Source organism: Mesocricetus auratus, unplaced genomic scaffold, assembly GCF_017639785.1.
Source record: "Mesocricetus auratus isolate SY011 unplaced genomic scaffold, BCM_Maur_2.0 Super-Scaffold_4256, whole genome shotgun sequence".
Lineage (NCBI taxonomy): Eukaryota > Metazoa > Chordata > Mammalia > Rodentia > Cricetidae > Mesocricetus > Mesocricetus auratus.
This window is the reverse complement of record NW_024429182.1, coordinates 16,962,491-16,980,897: the sequence shown is the minus strand read 5'-3', so window position 1 is coordinate 16,980,897 and position 18,407 is coordinate 16,962,491. Positions and strand designations below refer to the sequence as shown.

The window sequence follows — 18,407 nt, the reverse complement described above, 5'->3', positions numbered from 1 at the left end:
ACTGCTGACTCCAAACACAAAATGTCTCCTCTTATATACCTTTTTTCAAATCAAATCTAGTACTAAAGCCGTGTGTTAGGTGCTTCAGGGCCTCCTTGCTACTCAAAGTGTTGGTCCTCAGACTCGCAGCAAAGATACCACCTAGAAAGTTGCTGGAAAATTGGAAATCTTGATTCCTATATCAGAGCCACTGAACCAGAATCCAAGTTTTAGTAAGATTCTCAAGTAATCTTTATTCACATTAGAGTTTAAAAAGTTCTGCTCTGGGGATATTGGGGATATGAAAATCAACAAGGCACTTCCTAACCTTACAGAATATGTTATTTAGCAGGATCTCCAGATACATACATACATACATATATACATACATGCCACACACACACACACACACACACACAATCACAGGAATACAAATCTCTACAGAATGGAGGCTAATGTTAACCAAGGAGGAGGTGGTATTTAAGCAGGGCGTCTTTAAAGTCCACTGTAGGACTCAGTGCACAGGAGAGAAGCAGAAGGACAGACACGAGAGAGGTGAGGGCTGTTCATAGGGTAGAAACGAGCCATATGTAACTAGATACAAGGACTGGTGGGAATGAGACATAAAAAGACACCGGGGAGGTACACAGAGCCCCGTGTGTACATAGTCTTAAGCCTATAAGGCAGGGGAAGCTCAAAACTTTTGAGTAGTGGAATAACAGAATAAAATCTGCATGCTTTTCCTTTCCTTCCTTGTCACCAGCACAAACATTTAAGAGTTACAGAAATCTCAGGTAGAATTTCAGGCTGTTTGTCATAAGCAGGAGGACTAAAGCGGTGGATTTCTCTTAGACAGGACCGGCAGGTCAGTCAGGCTGCAGAATGGTGATGTGAGGGGAGAAGCTGGACTAGCCATCTGCTTGAGAAGGGAGTGAGACAGGCACGGAGACAAGTCATCAGAACTTAGCTCCTTGCTGGGCAGGAGAGGCCCTGCATGCAAACATGACACACAGCGACACTTACAGCGAATGAAACGCCTGCTGGCCTTCTCATCCACTTAGGAGGCTTCTTCAAGGGAGGCATCAATAGTGCCGAGGCCACTTGTTCAGGCACGGGCATCACTGGGAGAGGCTGGCCTTTACTAAAAGAAGGGGAAATCTGAGGAGAAAGGACACCTGTGTCACCAACACTGAATGACATCTTAGCAAGGAACTCTACCTACAAGCTCAGTTTGTGGATAAATCCCTGTGATGCCCAGCTTGATATAGAAGCAAAGACAGTGTGGGGCTGGGGATGAGGGTGAAAGTGAAAGTCACTCAGATGTGGGAGCCTCTTGGAAAGCTCTATTTAAGTCTAACTGGAGTGTGACACAAAGAGACACAGCGGAGGATATACGTGAGTCCATATTGTGAGATAACAGACCAAAAATAGAGGTTCAGAGTGAAAAGCAAGAGTTAAGAAGGCAGTTTCCTCTATACTGTGACAGAAACTGACTTCATCTCAGGAAGCCGGGACTAATGCAAGACACAGCCCTATAATTCTACAAGACACAGCCCTCTAAAGTCTACAAGACACAGCCCTCTAAAGCCCACAGCCTGACTCCCTCTCTTCAATAGCTCCCGTTTCTTCCCAGGCTATGTGTCCTTCTCTTCCCTAAAACACAGACAGTTCCTCCCTCCAGCACTCTCTACCAAGCCCTTCAAACCTTGTCAGTCTGCCTCATGAGCTGGTCCTCCCAGCTCCTACCCATCACAGAGTACAAACTGATCCAGCCATCGAAGGAGACAGCAGAGAACACGGGAGGGTTCTGGGGGCACCACTGGACATCAAAGCACCAGCTGTTCTGTGTGGGCAGCTTGTATACCACCTGCCGTGAGAGCAGAACCATTAGGAACAGTCCAGGAAATACTGACTTGGGTCACACGGCTGGGATCCCTCTGCTAGCACATCTCTATCACAGGGACCCTGTAGGACCAGCCTACCTCACTGCTTGCCAGGTTCCAGCAAAAGATCTGGTTGTCTTTGGCACTGCTGAGCAGCAATTCAGCATCAGCCTGGCTCCATGACATAGACAAGATCCCCCTAAACATGAAAACAAAGAGGAGCCAATGTTTGTTGAATGCCAGCTCTGATTAGGTGCCTCATACATTGTAGATAAGGCTCAGCTCTTCAAAGCTGACGCTTTAACTGACTTTGTCAAAGGAGAAACCAAAGCTGTAAAAAGTGAGTTTCTGTCAGATATAGGCAAGAAGACTTGAGATCGATCCCTGGTGCCCATGTAACTAAGCTTGGCAAGGTAGTACATACAATCCCAGCAATCAGAATCACTAGGATCCCTGGGGTTTACTGGCCAACTGACCTTGCCCAATTGGAGAGCTTAAGACTCAGTAAAGACCCTGTTTCAAAAAACATGTTGGTAGACATCTACTAAGGAACACCTGGGGTTGACCTCTTGTCTATGGACACACATGCATACCACATATATGTATGCATGTATGTGCACACATAGAGAGAGAGAGAGAGAGAGAGAGAGAGAGAGAGAGAGTCCTAAAGGAGGAATAAAGTCAACATGACCTCTTGATTAAAATCTATTGTGGAGCTGCTTCCTCAGCTGTGGGTCCAAGAACTACAGCTCCAGAGGCAGGGCTTCCTGAACACAGAGGAAGTCAAGTTGCTTATTAAGATCTTGCAGGAGGCTCCCACTCAGAGGAATGAACACTGTTCTCAGAGCATAACCTAGGATTCTCCCAAGGGAATTGCTATACTTGGGGTTTTGTTTGCTTTGTTTTTATGAAACAAGATCTCATCTGTGCTCAGGCTTCACCTCAGTCTCATTATATAGCCCAGGCTGACCTTGAATTCCCCCAGAAATCCTCCTAAGTGTTAGAGTTAGAGGCGTAAGCCACTACACAGTTTATACCTTAGATGTTAACTACGGCTGGGCATGGTAGCATATATCTTCAATCCCAGTACTTTAGATGTTAAGCATCTCCCCAAAGTCTACATGTTAAAGTCTGGTCCTCAGAGAGGGGCTGCTGGGAAATAGTGAAGCCTCCTAATGACAGGACAGATGAAGCAGTGAGAGGTCTGTGGGTCTCTGAAAGAAGGCTCTGGAGAAGATGCTGCAACTCTGGCCTCTTCCTAGATCTCTTCTGCTCCCTGGCCATGAGGTGAACGGCTTTTCTCCCTACACACTCCTGCCATAATTTATCACCACATCACAGTCCCCAAAGTAAGGACACTAGTCACTCATGAACAGAGAACAAAGCATTTTCTTTACAAATTAAGTACTCCAGGTAGTCATTCTAGTGATAGAAACTAACACAAGGGCTAATATTCTCAAACATTTCTCATGACCCCATCCTTAGAAGAATATGTAATTCCAGGCTCTTCTCTATAGACCCAGGCTCCAAAGGAACTCCTCTTTGAGATAAAGCTAGTATTGGCTGTGTTCTCTGCAATGACTTTGAAGACATCGAAGGTATTAGTAGCTAAAGGATGGGTTTGTGGATGGGCTTGAGATCTACCTGCTGTGACTTTCTAACACCATCAGGGGTGAGGAGGCAAAGCGCAGGTCCCACAGCTGAATCACTGGGAGATGGTCGTCTTCTGAGCACAGCACCAACTGGGTGGCTATGTCTGGGTGCCAAGCCAGGCCTGAGCAGTTCATCTGTGGACAAAGTAGATCCTGAGGGCTGACATGACCTAACCTCTCAGACTATGAACTCCTTCTGCCCAGCTGGAATGAGACTACTCCGAGGGTACCTTTGGTCTCTTCTCTCTAGCTGGGAACAACCCAGCCATCAGGGAATAAATAATGACTATGAACAAGCAAGGCATACTATAAGAATCCAGATCAGGGTTAGTTTCCCAAGTATTCTCTAACAGGAACTCTGCTATGGGGCTGAGTCGGCACTGCCAACACTTGAGAACGGATCCTTGGCCTGGGCGAGAGCAGCTTCAACTGTCTGACACCAAGAGAGAGCAGCCAGAGTCCCAGCCTGTGCTCTGGCCACTACTCACTCTGTTGCTGTGGTCACTGACTCTGATGATGGGCTCATTCTTCCTGAGATCCCACACAACTGCCCTGCCGCTGGGGTGAGCAGAAGACAGAATGTGCTGGACTTGGCGGTTCCAAGACAGGGCTCTGATGTCTTCTGGGGGTTTCTGAGGCAAGATGGTGAAAGCGACAACCTGTCATAACCTGATAAAGTGAAACCTACCATTCTGCTCCTCCCAGCAACCCACACTAAGCCCAAAGGAGGCAAGAGCTTCCTCCCACTAAGACAGCCTAGGAGCTGAGGGCACATTTTCCCAGAAAGGCTTTAAGATATTGGTACAATACTCCTTTCCCATTCTGTAGGCTGCTGTTTTGCCCTATTGATGGTGTCCTTTGTCTTATAGAAACTTTTCAATTTCATGAGGTTCACTTTATTAATTGTCGATCTTAGTGCCTGTGCTATTGATGTTCTCTCCAGGAAGTGGTCTCCTGTGCTAGGTTTGAGACCATTTCCCACTTTGTCTTCTATCAGGTTCAGCGTATCTAGATTTATGTCGAGGTCTTTGATCCACCTGGACTTGAGGTTTGTGCAGGGTGACAGATACAGATCTATTGGCATTCTTCTACTTGCCAGGTTGCCTTGCTCAGCCTTAACACATGGGGAGGTGCTTAGTCATACTGCAACTTGATATGCCGTGTTTTGTTGATACTCATGGGAGACCTGCCCGTTCCTAAACAGAAATGGAGGAAGAGTGGATGTGGGGAGGGGGGGTGAGAACAGAGGGTATGGGGTGGGGTGGGGGCACGGGGACTAGGAGGTGAGAAAGGAGGGGAAAATGACTGGGGTATAAAATAAATAAATTTACTTTTAAAAAAGATATTGACATGGAAGTGGGCGGGAGCCGCTGGCACCCCTGGGTTTAGCTCTACACCTAAACTCTCTTAAAAAGGATAGAGCCAACATTGAAAAGTAAGCCCCTCTAGGACAGAGAAGCAGAAGAGGAGAAATCTGAGAGAAGAAGACAGATATGAAGAGCCCCAGAAAAAGTGAAGCAGAGGAAAAACTAGTGTAAGTTTCAGGAGAAGATAAGCCGATCTACAAACTGACAGAGGTCTACCCAGAGGCACACCAGAGCTGAGAGCCACACGCAGAGATGGGGTTGTCCCTCCCCACAAAAAGGATGCTGGTGTGCCCAGGGTTCTGCTCTTGATCCTTCTCTACTGCGTTCAAGGCCTACCCAGGTCTGCACCCACAACTGTGATAAACATCACTCCTGGCCTTTCTTGGTGTCTTTTGATCCCCCTGCCTTTCACTTCTTTCCAGAAGTTTCTTGAAAGCTAATGACCACCATGAAACAAGTGCTAGACACACCTCTCTCCTGACTTAGTAGTGGAGTGTCTGTCTATGGAGTTTTATTGCCCCCCAGTGGTAAAGCCTGAAATCTCTGGTACTCTGCAGGCACCAGAATTCAAAACTTTACTTGGGAAAAGTGGCTGTCTACACTAAGCTGCAGCCCTAGGCTGGAGGGAACCTCCTCACCTGTGACTTGGATCCAGGGATCATTGGAACACTCAGGTTGTTCAAATCCCAAATGAAGATTTCCGAATCACTGGCTCCTGAAGCCAGGAGATTGCCCTGTATGAATATAAATATAAATATAAATATAAATGATATTTCTAAAGACCCCCTCCTATCTCAGAAGGAGACCCACATCTGGGAAACCCAGAGCCTCCCCTATTACAGCCTGGAAGGGTTCAGAACCACAGCCTGGAGGTCACAAGAGAATGTTTCCATTCAGACACTCTGAGCCATGCCTTGACACTATGACACACACAGTACCTGGAAGGGATTAAAGTCCAGGGCCCTGACAGCCCCTGTGTGTTTCTGTCTCTGGGCAATCAAGGGCTCCTTCTCTGAAGAAAGGATGTGGGCTGCACTGTACAGAGTAAGCATGCCATTGTCTCCTCCACCAGCAATAACCCCAGGGTTTTCCAGAAGCCCACTGCCAAAGCTTCCCCAGATTAGCTTGTGAAACCTACAAAGGAAAATAATTTAGGTACAAGGGACAGGCATCTTTGCCAGCATCAAATAAAATGCAGGCTTCCCCAGGCAAAGCTTGTATTAGCTTGACTGTTTTCTTTATTTTCTAGACCCAGAAGGGAAGTCTCCTCTGCCAAGCCTTCCCTTTCTTTAGAAAAAGTATCTCCTAGAACCCAGAAAGTCACTGTCTTGGTAATATGGGAGTATTTTGTTCATTTTAGTTTTAGGGTTTTGGTTTTTTTGTTGTTTGTTTTAGTTATTCAAGACAGGATTTCCCTGGGTAACCCTAGCTGTCCCAGAACTCTCTGTAGACCAGGGTGGCCTTGAACTCACAGAGATCCTCCTGCCTCTGCCTCCCAAGTGCTGGGATCAATCAAAGACATGTGTCACCATACTCAGCTTGTTTTTAAGTTAACATTGAGCTACATAGACACCATGATAACTATTTCAGATAGAATACATCACTTGGTCCTCATAGTTTAAACAGTAAAATAATACAACCTGACCAGGCATGGTGGCTTCTGCCTGTGCATTTGAGAATTAGAGGCAGGAGGATCAGGAATTCAGGATCATCCTCGGGCTGCATGAAACCCTGTTTTTAAATAAAAGTCAGCTTCATTTATTGATGACTTGTCATGTGGTAGATAGTATTTTAAGTGCTTTACAAGTCTTGACTAGTTTAACGTTTAGCAGTTCTATGAGGAAGTTCTTTTATACCCAGTTTCAAGTAAGGAAAGTGAACTTGGAGAAGTTATAAGCTTCTGTATACAGAGACAGTTTATCAGTTCATCTTCACAAAGCTAAGGGAGTCAAGGGCTAGAGTCTAGCCCATCTCATTCAAGAGCCTACCCTGTACAAACTAGAATCAGGTTCTCTAGAACAACAATTCTTGTCCCATCTCAAACTGGAAGTGAGAAAACCTTAGTGTCTCCCTTTCCCATGTCTTTCCCATGTGGCTAGCCCATTGGAACGAACCTGTAATCGCAATGGGCCAGCTTTGAGACACACAGGCACAAAATATTGTATGCCCAAAGTGGGAAACACTTTACTGGCTTCCTGAGGATGCTTATATAAAAACAAAACAAAACAAAAACAGTGCCAGTATTTTGCATAAAAGAAAGAGTCAACATCGGGACTCCTACAAAACAAGTTCAGGCAGGTCTTATGCAAAACCTCATGAGAAAACATTTGAAAACAGGAAGGTTTGAGTATGTGTGTGTGTGTGGGGGGGGGGAAATGTCCTGTCTCTCACTTTCACTGTGGCTAGTTGAGAGAAGATTTCACATCAAATGTCACAAGAACCCTAAGTGCAATGAAACATTTCCACACTCTGAGAAAAGTCAGCACGGGGACTGAGAGAACAAGAATTGACAGAGCAAGAGCTCTTTTACCACACATCTGAGCAGAGCCAACTTGGCAAGAGCATGGAGCTGAACACTAGTTCAGGCTGGGTCATATCTGAAGCATGGGAAGGTTATACAACTTAAGCGGCTCTGTAGCTACCACCAGACTGTGAGCAGCTTCCTAAAGTGGTACCAATCTTTACAGAGGCAAAGGATGCGTTCATACAGACTCAAGAGGGTGTCATGTCATCATATGAGAACTGTGGTGATACCCTCTTTGAACAAATAAAGCTTGCCTGAAGATCAGAGGGTGGAACTAGCTGTGGTGATGTATTATTTATGATCTAATAAAGCCACTGGAGATCCATTTGCAAAGCCAGTCACACTAGTTAGCTATAGAAATTAGACAGTTGCAGTACACTTTTAATCCCAGGATTCAGGAGAAAGGCAGATGGATCTTTGAGTCCAAGACCACCCTGGGCTACTGGGGAGTGAATCAGGGCTCATGCCTGTAATCCTAGAACTCATAAGAGGTATTAAGAGCCGGGCGTTGGTGGCGCACGCCTTTAATCCCAGCACTCGGGAGGCAGAGGCAGGTGGATCTCTGTGAGTTCGAGACCAGCCTGGACTACCAAGTGAGTTCCAGGACGGCCTCCAAAGCCACAGAGAAACCCTGTCTCGAAAAACCAAAAAAAAAAAAAAAAAGAGGTATTAAGACAGGAACAGGGTCTCAGAGCTGGCATTCATTCTCCAGCCACACTGAAGATAGGAAAGCATAGAGTCTCTAGTCACACTGAGGAAAGCATAGCAGTCTGAGTGAATCTGAGGAGCAGTGAAGTCGGGGATCAGTCTTAGGATCGCCCCTTTGATCTAAGCTAACATAGAAGAAGAGTTAGTAGTTGATTGCTTTGCTTTGCTGATCGTTAGCTTGAAGTTTGAACCCCAATATCAGTCTCTGGGTCTTTTATTTTTTGTGTTACAGCTAGCCACTAACTAACTATAGAGGTCTGGAGGTCTGTAAAGACAGACAAGAAGTGAGATGGCTGGGCAGAGAAAGAAATATAGGCAGGAGGAGACAGAAACTCAGTCTCTTTAGTCTGAGGATGTCATAGAGATAAGAGTTCTAGTGACTGCTGCTCTGCTTGTCTAATCTTTCAGCTTTTACCACTAATACCTGACTCTGGGTTTTTATTATCAAGACCTATTAGAACTCGTGTTACAAAGAACATGTGTTGAATTCTCTGATAAAGCTGCTTCTAGGATAATGATAAGCTACATCTAAAGAATATACAGTTCACTATTCCTACAAGAGGCCAGGAAACAGAAGGTCCAGAGAAGGGAATCTAAGTTTTAACAGAAGCCCTAAAGTGACTCAAAGAAGCAGTCAGGGGCTGGGAATCAATGTACAGAATATCAGCATTGAAGAGGAGACACTGAAATTCATAGGTAGGCACAGCCCCAGGAACCAGATCACAGGTGTTTCCAACAAAACAAAAGGGATGAAGATGAGAACTGAAGCCTACGAGATCAGGAGGCTGGACCAGTTAAGCTCATCTGAGACCAGCATTTAGCACCTCGTGATTGCAAACACCTGTGTATAAATTCTCTCATGGTTTGATTCACTTCTTCATTCTAGGTTTTGCTTTCATTTAATTGAATTCCTTTTGAAAAAAATCTCAACTTCATAAGAGTTAACTAAGTTGAAAAAGAGTTTGTCCACATCCAGTCTCCTTAAGAGGTAGAACAGAGGAAGCAGGCCCTGGTTAGGGAGCGACAGTGGGATGGATGGGGCCACTGGAGGGGCAACACACACACACTTCTTTTTTTGTTGTTGTTGTTTTGTTTTTCGAGACAGGGTTTCTCTGTATTGTTTTGGAGGCTGAACACACACACTTCTGAATGCCTGACACACAGGCTCTCTACTCTGTCCCTACTTCCTATCCTGAATGAACAGTGGAGGAAATAGTCATAAAAGTTGGATTCTATGCCCGAGAAGACAGGAAACAACAGAACTGAGGTTTGTACCTGTGTTAATGAAACAATAAAGGCCACATTCTCTCTATCCTATGATTCCGATACAGCTAGAAGGAAGGTGAGTCTTAAGCACAGAACTACTAGGAGAAGCATACGCAATGACTTTCTTTCCAGCTTGGCGTTTATTGTCCCTTAGCACACAAAGTAAGAGAGGTCAACCTTGTTCTCCAAGTTTCCAGAGACCTGAGATAAAGGTATGAGGAGCCCACTTTTCTCTATGTTGTTACAGGATGGGGTCCTGCAGATATTCAGAAATCCAGAGTCTTAGTGAAAGCTACAGGAAGAGAGAGGCAGGTCACCCAGTGACCACCAACCTCATTCTGCCATAGCCTCTGCCTCCCCAGCCAATGGCATAAGAAGATTCTCCTCAAACCCTTCTTCCATGGTGACATTTGTCTAGCAAACCATGCATGGCTTCTTCAGTGCAGACACTCATCTGCACTGAACCATCTCCCAAATCATGACATGGAAATTTCTTATTAATTATGAATGCTCAGCCTTAGCTTATGCCTGTTTCTGGCTAGCTTTTTTTTTCTTTAATTTAAATTGTTCTTCTTCATCTGTGTTTTGCTTCAGAACTTTTTACCTTTTTTTCATTCTGTATGTCCTACTCCGTGTGTGTGTGTGTGTGTGTGTGTGTGTGTCTGTTTGTCTGTCTGTCTGTCTGTCTCTCTTAGACGCCTCATACTACTTATTCCCTCTGCCTGCCAGCCCCACCCATTTCTCTTCCTGCATAGCTATTGGCTGTTCAGCTTTAATTAGACCAATCAGGTGCCTTAGGCAGGCAAGGTAAAACAAATGCAACACATATTTACAAACAAATGCAGCATAAACAAAAGCAACACATCCTTACATAGTTAAATATTCCACAACATAAACAAATGTAACACATCTTCTTTTTTTGTTTGTTTTTGTTTTTTATTTCGAGACAGGGTTTCTCTGTATTGTTCTGGAGACTGTCCTGGAACTCACTCTGTAGACCAGGCTGGCCTTGAACTCACAGAGATCTGCCTGCTTCTTCTTCCTGAGTGCTGAGATTAAAGGCATATGCCACCAATGCCTGGCAACATAACACATCTTTACATAGTTAAAGTAATATTCTGCAACGTTTGCCCATGATGTCTCTTCAGTCTATCCACAGCTTAAGCTGGCCCTTAGTGATGCCTTCATAGGTACTTCAGAATATTGTTTTCCACCAGATGTTCCTAGATAGGGAATATTTCTCAGAAGCATCATAAATTGAGAAAAGGGGACAGCTTGAGGGCCCGATCTGACTGAGGGTGTGAAGAAAACAGTGGGCAGAGGAAAGGGGATTTTGAAAGAATATATCCAGTGCTGTGAAGAGATGCAACGACCCTGGCAACTCTTACAGAAGAAAACATTTAATTGGGGCTGGCTTACAGTCCAAAGGTTCAGTCCATTATCATCACGGTGGGAAGCATGGTGGTAGCGTGCAGGCAGACATGGTGCTGGAGAGGAAGCTGAGAGTTTACATCTGGATCAGCAGGCAGCAGGAAGAAAGAGTGACATTGGGCCTGGCTTGCCCCAGTGGAAACCTCAAAGCCCACCCCTAGTGACACACTTCCTCCAACAAGGTCACACTGTCCAACAGTGCCACTCCCTATGAGTTTATGGGGACCGTTTTCATTCTGATCACCACACGGTTTCATTTTACATTTATTATTAACACTGCGTTTGTACATGGGATCCGTGTGGCATGCGCTACAGCGCCCATGTGGAGGCCAGAGGGCAACGTTGTGGACTTGCTTACCCCTTCCACCTTCGCACAGGTGCTGGAGACTGAACTCCAGCCACCAGCCTTGCAGTAAGCACCTTTTCCTGATGTGTCACCTTGACAGGCCCCAAGAAGTTTTAAGGGAAGAAAGGGAAAGGAGAATCCCCACAGAGAAAGTGGGAGAGAGTGAGTGTAAGATCTGGATGCATGTATCAGCAGGTTCTTAGAAATTATCTTGTGTGACTTCTTCAAAAGTGAGAGGATTCAAGCCAACCAACGTAACTTGCTAAAATGTTCCGGTTTAATTAGCATCACAGCTCATCACAACACAACACCACAACACAACACCACACAACACCACACCATAACACAACACAACACCACAACACAACACCACACAACTGTGCTTTCCATGACAGCATGCATAAGATGACTTGCAGAAGACAAGAAAGATAGGGCCAATAATAATCAGATGGAAGGTTGCCTTCAAGACCAGAAATCTCTGAATTAGAGTAGGCAAGAAAATGTGCTGGGCTATAGAAAAAGATTTACATACTTCGTGTGTGTGTGTGTGTGTGTGTGTGTGTGTGTGTGTGTGTATGTGTGTGTACACATAATCTGTAGTATGATAATATATGTATATTACTTACATCAAATATGAAGTGGACTGTGATGAATATTCATGTGTTTTCTGATGGCATAAAAACTTACAGACTATTATATTATACTACAAGAACCATCTTCACAAAACCCTTAAAAAGGCAATGGAGAGCCAGGTACAGTGGCACACACCTGTAACATCAGGTACTCAGGAGGCTGAGTTGGGAGGATTGTGAGTTCAAAGCCAGCCTTAGCAAGACCTTGTCTAAAAAAAAAAAGCAAAAGCGATGAAACAATAGAAAGAAGTAGACTTAGCACTCAGACAGGAACATACTTAAATTCCAAGCCCAGCTTCTCAGGGGTTCCATTACCCATGTGAAATGGAGATAACGGTGTTTACAATTTTGGCTTATTCTGAGGAATGGGTAAAACAAACAGGGTCCCAGTGATACTACCTTGCATGTTAAGCTCTACAAGGACTTCTTGTGAACATTTCTGTCAACAAAGAGAGTGAATGATCCTTTCTTCATTGCTGTTACACAATATACCCAGGAAATCCATGAGCATCCAGCTTGCCAGAGCCATGAAATCTATGAGTACCCAACAGCACCTGAGAGTCATGAGTAGGTCGTTCTTTCTCCTCCTTGTTGGCAGAAGAGTGTGACGCTGTGTAAGGGTGTTGTCTTAACAGGTGCTGCTTACCGGTGAAGTGAAAGAGGGTGACTTTCAAATCCTCTTGCACAGAATTAGCTCCCCCAAGACTAAACAAAACTCCTATTCCCCATACTTATGGAATTGTGATCCCTGAGTTGTACACGCCTCCCCAGGACCCTCTATTAGTATACTCATCAGGGTCTGACCTGAAAACCCATGCATAGTCCCAACATAGTACCTGCTTGAGACAGAAAGAATTCCTTTGTGTTTCAAGTCCAGAGAGGAGTCCCTGAAATCAACCTCAAATATTTCCAATGTGGCATTTGTGCTAAAGGAAGCATCTAGTTGCTGGGCAGATGTTCCTAGTCACAAGAGAAGTGAGGAAGAGGCAGCAAATGAACAACAATACATGCGTGGATTCAGGACGTAAATACAGTAGTGAGTGGAAAGCAAACAACAGGAGAGAGTTAGGGGTACCCTCCCTCAAGAGGTAACCCCAAGGACAGCATGAGGTGGTCACTCTTAAGCCATGGCCCCAGGTGGTTACCAGGTACCCAATCTAACAATCCTACAGCTCCCTCTCCTGTTCTTTAAAGAGTTGTAGATGCTAAATTTTCCTTTGACATACAACTTCCAGTGGCTCCTGATTCAAATTATTATCATACCTGTGGCCAGATACACAGGGTACTGGCTGGCTGGGCTCCAAGCTTGTACAGCTGGCTTCTCAAGTTCCTTCAACTTCATGGTCTGTTCTGTAGGTTGCAGAAAACATGTATGGCCCTTGGCTCACTGAAAATAGAAACCAAAAATCTTAGGGCCAGAGATCCAGGGAGCATCTGAGGACACAGGTATTGTCTCTCTTCTCCACAAGATGAAGTATTTCAACAAAATGCAGAATGAGAAAAACAGGATCACCTTCAGCGTTAAGGGCATTTCGTTTATAAAATTGCTAAAATTGAATTATCTAAACTCCTAAGGTATTTAATCACAATGGTTACCACAGGTCTAATGAAAATAGATAATTAGAAACTAGATAATCATCAAACTAGATAATTTCTCAGTGGCTTTGCCTGATTTCCATGGTTTTAAATATTGCTTATGAGCCAATGAATCCCATATTTGTTTTATTGACATACAGCTGTCCTCAGAGCACCAATTTCTATATGAAACTGCTAATCAGATATTTCTACTTGTGACACATACCTATAATCCTAGCACTCAAGAGTCCAAGACAGTAGTAGGTCATAAATTCAGGCAAGCCTGGGTTACATACATAGCAAAACCTTATCTTTAAAAAAAATACACTCACAGAGATATAGCAAAGATACCCAAGTCGTCTGGCTACAAAAGGATTTTCTCTCCTACCATATCTTCCCTACACTCTTCTGTTCATTAAACTTTCTTCATCATGATAAATGGTATTTCTACATACCCAATCTCTCAGCCCAGAAACATGAAAATCACCTTCGATCTTCCCGTTTTCCCTTTTCTTTTTTTTTTGTTTTGTTTTGTTTTGTTTTTTTCCGTTCTCCCTTTTCTAATCCATCATTTCATCTCCCTGATTTTAATGCCCTTACCTCTACATCCACGGCCACCAGCCCAATTGAAGGTATTATAATCTTTCACCTGTATTACTACTAAAGTCTTCGGATGACACTCTCCTTGCTACCCATGCCATCATCTAATTCATTTTCCACCTCAAACTAGGAAATTGGCATTCCGTGCACTCAATCAGTGACCTAGCACTGTAGATGCAAACTTAGGCTTCAGCTGACCACTACATCTTACTGGTTTTCCTCTTGGGCATTGTACGACAGTCACACAATGGCTTTTGCCTACACTGGAGCCTTTGCAAATTCTGCTTCCCACATACTGTGGGCTTTCCCCTTTACTCCCCATGGCTAGCTCTATATCAAATCTCTCTGGGTGAGCATATAACATCTTCAGAGGTGACCTGCCCAACCCGAAACAGTCTCACTTGTTTTCTTTCTAACAATTTATTTGTTTACAGTCAGTCTCTTCCACCAACAGCTTCATAAAAGCCAGCATCATGTATTACTATGTTCTAACTACTGCTCAAACATACGACTAATACAGAGCAAGTGATTGGTATCTGAGGAACAAATGAATTAAATATTCATTTTCCTTTTGTTTTGTTTCATCATTTAAGTATTTATGTTTATTTTATGTGTATGAGTGTTTTGCCTGCATATACATACGTCTGTGTACCACAAGGGTGGGTGTCTAATGGCTTCAGGTCAGAAGAGTGTCAGGTTCCTTGGAACAGGAGTTACAGACAGTTTTGAGGTACCATGTGGGTGTTGGGAACCCACCCCGAATCATCTGCAAGAGCAGTATGCTGCTGCCCCTACCCACAGGGCCATCTTTTCTTTCCTTTGGGGCACGGTCTCACATAGCCCAGACTACCCTCAAACTTGCTGTGCAACTGAGAACAGTATTCATCCTCTTGCCTCTAAATCCCGTGGATTACAGGTGTGAACCGCCACACCGCATTCATTTAACTCCGTGATCTCCACTTCTAATGTACATTCAGGGTCTCTCCTCACAGGCTAGCAAAAGGTAAAGGGGGAACTAAGCGCCTGCTGTGACCTGCTTGAGCAAGGCAGCCAGAACAGACTCACCTATAAAACAGGAGACATTACTTAATCTCTACTTTCCAGCTTGAAGAAAGCTTACAGCTGTCAGGTAAGCTAAGATTTTTCTGGGAACTTCTTAAACACTTGGAGCTCCGCTTTGTCTTTTGACCAGCAAACTACTCTAGTCTGTCACCAGTGACACCTGCTGGTCAAGCCATTCGGTACAGAAGAGCAGCGATCACCAACAGCGCAGTTGACAAGACACAACCCACTAGTTTCCCAAAGAGTTCCACAAACTGTTATCCCCATTCTACACAGAAACCGGCCAAGCCGCAAGGTAAACCCCGAGCTTTTAACAATTATATTAATTTAAGCAAAACGTCATGACGTGCTTAAAGTTGACAGAACAGAGGGACAGAGGACATGCGCTTCCCATACGGTTTGCTCTAAGGGAGGCATCAGTTTATAAAAGCCCCCCAGCTAGGTCAGAACGGCTGGGGCAGCGGAGGGATGGGATGGGGTCGGGGAACGACGAGCAGGGCGCCAGCTACCCTGGGCAGTCCAGTCCCCAGGGAGAAGGTCAACACAGCTGCTCGCCCGCCGACCGCCATACGAGGCGCTTCACGGTCAGTTACGAATGGCCAGGACCCCGAGACTGGGTGCGGGCTCCCGGGAGGGCCAAGTCAGGGCCCGGGGTGAGGAGAAGGCGCGCGCAGCGCTTCTGGACCTTGTCGGGGCTGGGGACCCGGCGTGGCAGGGGAGCGGGACCGGGTCCACTCGGAGGGATTCGCACTGGGTGCTCCAGAGGCGCAGTGGCCTGGGCGGGGTCTCGGCGCCCTCTGCGGGAAGAGCGGTGCTCCGGGGCCGCAGACCCTCGGAGAAACCCACCTGTGCAGAGCGCCCGACCGGGTCATGGGCCACAGCCAAGCGAAGGGCTTTAGGGCGCGTGTCGCAGAGGACGGAGGCTGCCGAGGCCCAAAACTAACCTCGCTTTGGCTGCGACCCGCTCTCTCCACTCACTCAGCAGAGGCAAGTAACGCGAGCAGGGCTGATTCACTTGCTCGGTGATTACACAGTTCAGATCAATACTCGTCTCCTCTATTTGAGTCGGGCTTCACTGATAGCCTATGTACGGAAAGGATAGACATTAATTCAATTTATTATGTAGTTATTAAAGCGAGGGAAGACCTGACCCTTACCCCATGAGCTCTCAGTGTGATCCATTTAGTTAAGAAAGATAAAAAGCAATCGAGGCTGTAAATAGCAGTGATATACCCTGAAGCCCACCACTAGCGGTGTCCACTGATTAAGGGCTGTGTGTGGAAGGAGAGACGACTATGGACCAGGGGCTTCAGGGAAGAATTCAAGCACATCCCAGAGACACGGGCATTACTCCTTGGAACTGAAAGAACACTAGGTGATTCAACAAAATGGGGCAAGGTGTCTAGGAGTCCTGGCATTTCCCACCCCATAAATCGACGAGAATGGACGAGAATGGGTGCCGATAGATTGTGGAGCACCAATTAATTCTGCGGTTAATAGGGAGTTATTGAAAATTTGGGGCCAGAGGCACTAGTGACCACTGTATTTTGCATCGGGCAGTATGAATCCGATGGAGAAAGGAAAGCTGGAGGCAGACATCTGTAGTGATATATTATTTATGATTTATTAAAGCTGGCCTGGGCCAGGCGTTGGTGGCGCACGCCTTTAATCCCAGCACTAGGGAGGCAGAGGCAGGTGGATCTCTGTGAGTTCGAGACCAGCCTGGTCTACAAGAGCTAGTTCTAGGACAGCCTCCAAAACAATACAGAGAAACCCTGTCTCGAAAAACCAAAAATAAATAAACAAATAAACAAACAAATAAATAAATAAATAAAATAAAGCTGGCCTGAGGATTCAGAAAAGCGAAGTCAGCCTCAAGCGATAGAGGTCAGGCAGTGGTGACACACACCTTTGAGCGCAGCAGCCAGAAGCTAGGAGGTGGTGGTACACACTAATCCTAGGACTCAGGGTTAAGAGGTAGACAGATCTCTGTGATTCCAAGGTCATCCGGAGCTACACAAGAGTGAATGAGTCTAAAAGAGAGAGTTATAACTCCCACCTTTAATTCCAACATTAGGGAAGTATATAAGACAGAAGCAAGGTCTCAGAGAGGCGTTCCTTCTCCAGCCACACTGAGGAGAGGCAGCAGCTTGAGACCTGGTAAAGAGTTTGTTTGTGGATCAGCCCTTTCAGCCTGAGCTAGAGGTGAGAGTTGGTGGCCGGCTGCTCTGCTTCTCTGATCTTCAGCTTGAAGCTTGAACCCAGTGTCAGTCTCTGGGTCATTTATTCATTTGTGTTACGGAGCTCCATTCACAAGAGGAAGAGAACAGTGCAGGACCAGTGAAGGAAGCCTGGGTTAACAGTTAACTGAAGGAGACAGCAGCACTGGCTCTCCTGACTGATGAAGATAAGGATTCAAGACTGTTTTAGAGCAGTTCTCAAGCTGTGGGCCGGATGACTCTTTCACGGGGGTCGCCTAAGACCATCAGAAAACACAATAGTTCGTAACAGTAGCAAAATTACAGGGACAGCATCGAAAAAAATTTCATAGTTGGGGGTCACCCCAACACGAAGCAACTCTATTAAAGGGTCACAGCATTAGGAAGGTTGAGAAGAACTGTTCTACAGTCAGAGATGCTGTGGCACTCTTAACAGAGCTAGAGATTTTGAGGAAGAGAAAAGAGATGGTGAAGATATCAGTTGAGGGAACTGTGCCAGGTGGAGATAACCAAGTCATTCAAACTGACTCACCTCTGAAACTGATGACAGACTCAATAGTTTTGAGATCAGACAGACATCCGCATGTGGCACTATTTGCACCTGGGCCATTCTTGCTACAGACTAAGAATTTACCATTCCTTTTTTGATGTCCTAGCACAGAAACAGGTAAGACCTGTGGTGGAGTGAACAAGGGCAATGACTGATGGAACCTTAGAGGCTGGAGGCTTGGACCAGTTGGTAGACTGCTTACCCCCCCCCCCCCATGCTTGAAACCCTGGGTTTATTTCCCAACACCATATAAACCAGCTATGGTGGTGGCTACCTTGGAATTCCAGTAATCAGAAGGTAGAGGCAGTAGGATTGAAAGTTCAAGGTCATTTCAGCTACACAGTCAGTTCAAGGTCACCTGGACTATGTGAGACCCTCTCCCTGTCTCTCTCTCTCTTTCTCTTTCTGTCTATGTCTCTCTCACACACACACATACAAAAGCTGAAACTTGGCCAATACCTAAAATTAGGGACTAAAGCAGAAGTATCAACCATACTGATGGAGTACTAAAAGAAATCTGAACTAAAGTCATAAGGTGCAATTCCCAGCAGCCACACTGCAGCTTCTAACTTTCTGTCTCTAGTCCCAGAGTATCCAGTGCCATCCTCTGGTG

General features: G+C 45.4%; 1 protein-coding gene across 11 annotated transcripts in view; it reads right to left on the bottom strand.

The window, feature by feature from the left end:
- Sec31b (SEC31 homolog B, COPII coat complex component) overlaps nt 1–15,970 on the bottom strand; it is a 36,656-nt gene extending 20,686 nt beyond the window's left edge. For 9 of the 11 annotated variants that reach the window (XM_040743952.1, XM_040743956.1, XM_040743961.1 and 6 more), the window contains exons 1-10: nt 15,872–15,970; nt 13,052–13,175; nt 12,625–12,748; nt 5,820–6,015; nt 5,520–5,615; nt 4,003–4,146; nt 3,507–3,649; nt 1,962–2,061; nt 1,685–1,846; nt 1,003–1,137 (exon numbers count right to left, since the gene is read on the bottom strand). In XM_040743952.1, coding sequence (XP_040599886.1) covers nt 1,003–1,137; nt 1,685–1,846; nt 1,962–2,061; nt 3,507–3,649; nt 4,003–4,146; nt 5,520–5,615; nt 5,820–6,015; nt 12,625–12,748; nt 13,052–13,130 — 1,179 coding nt within the window. In that variant the 5' untranslated portion in view covers nt 13,131–13,175; nt 15,872–15,970. Of the gene's footprint in view, nt 1–1,002; nt 1,138–1,684; nt 1,847–1,961; nt 2,062–3,506; nt 3,650–4,002; nt 4,147–5,519; nt 5,616–5,819; nt 6,016–12,624; nt 12,749–13,051; nt 13,179–15,871 lie in introns of those variants that run through there. The other 2 variants (XM_040743973.1, XM_040743996.1) reach the window with 2 other exon arrangements.
- Between the last annotated feature and the right edge of the window lie 2,437 nt (nt 15,971–18,407).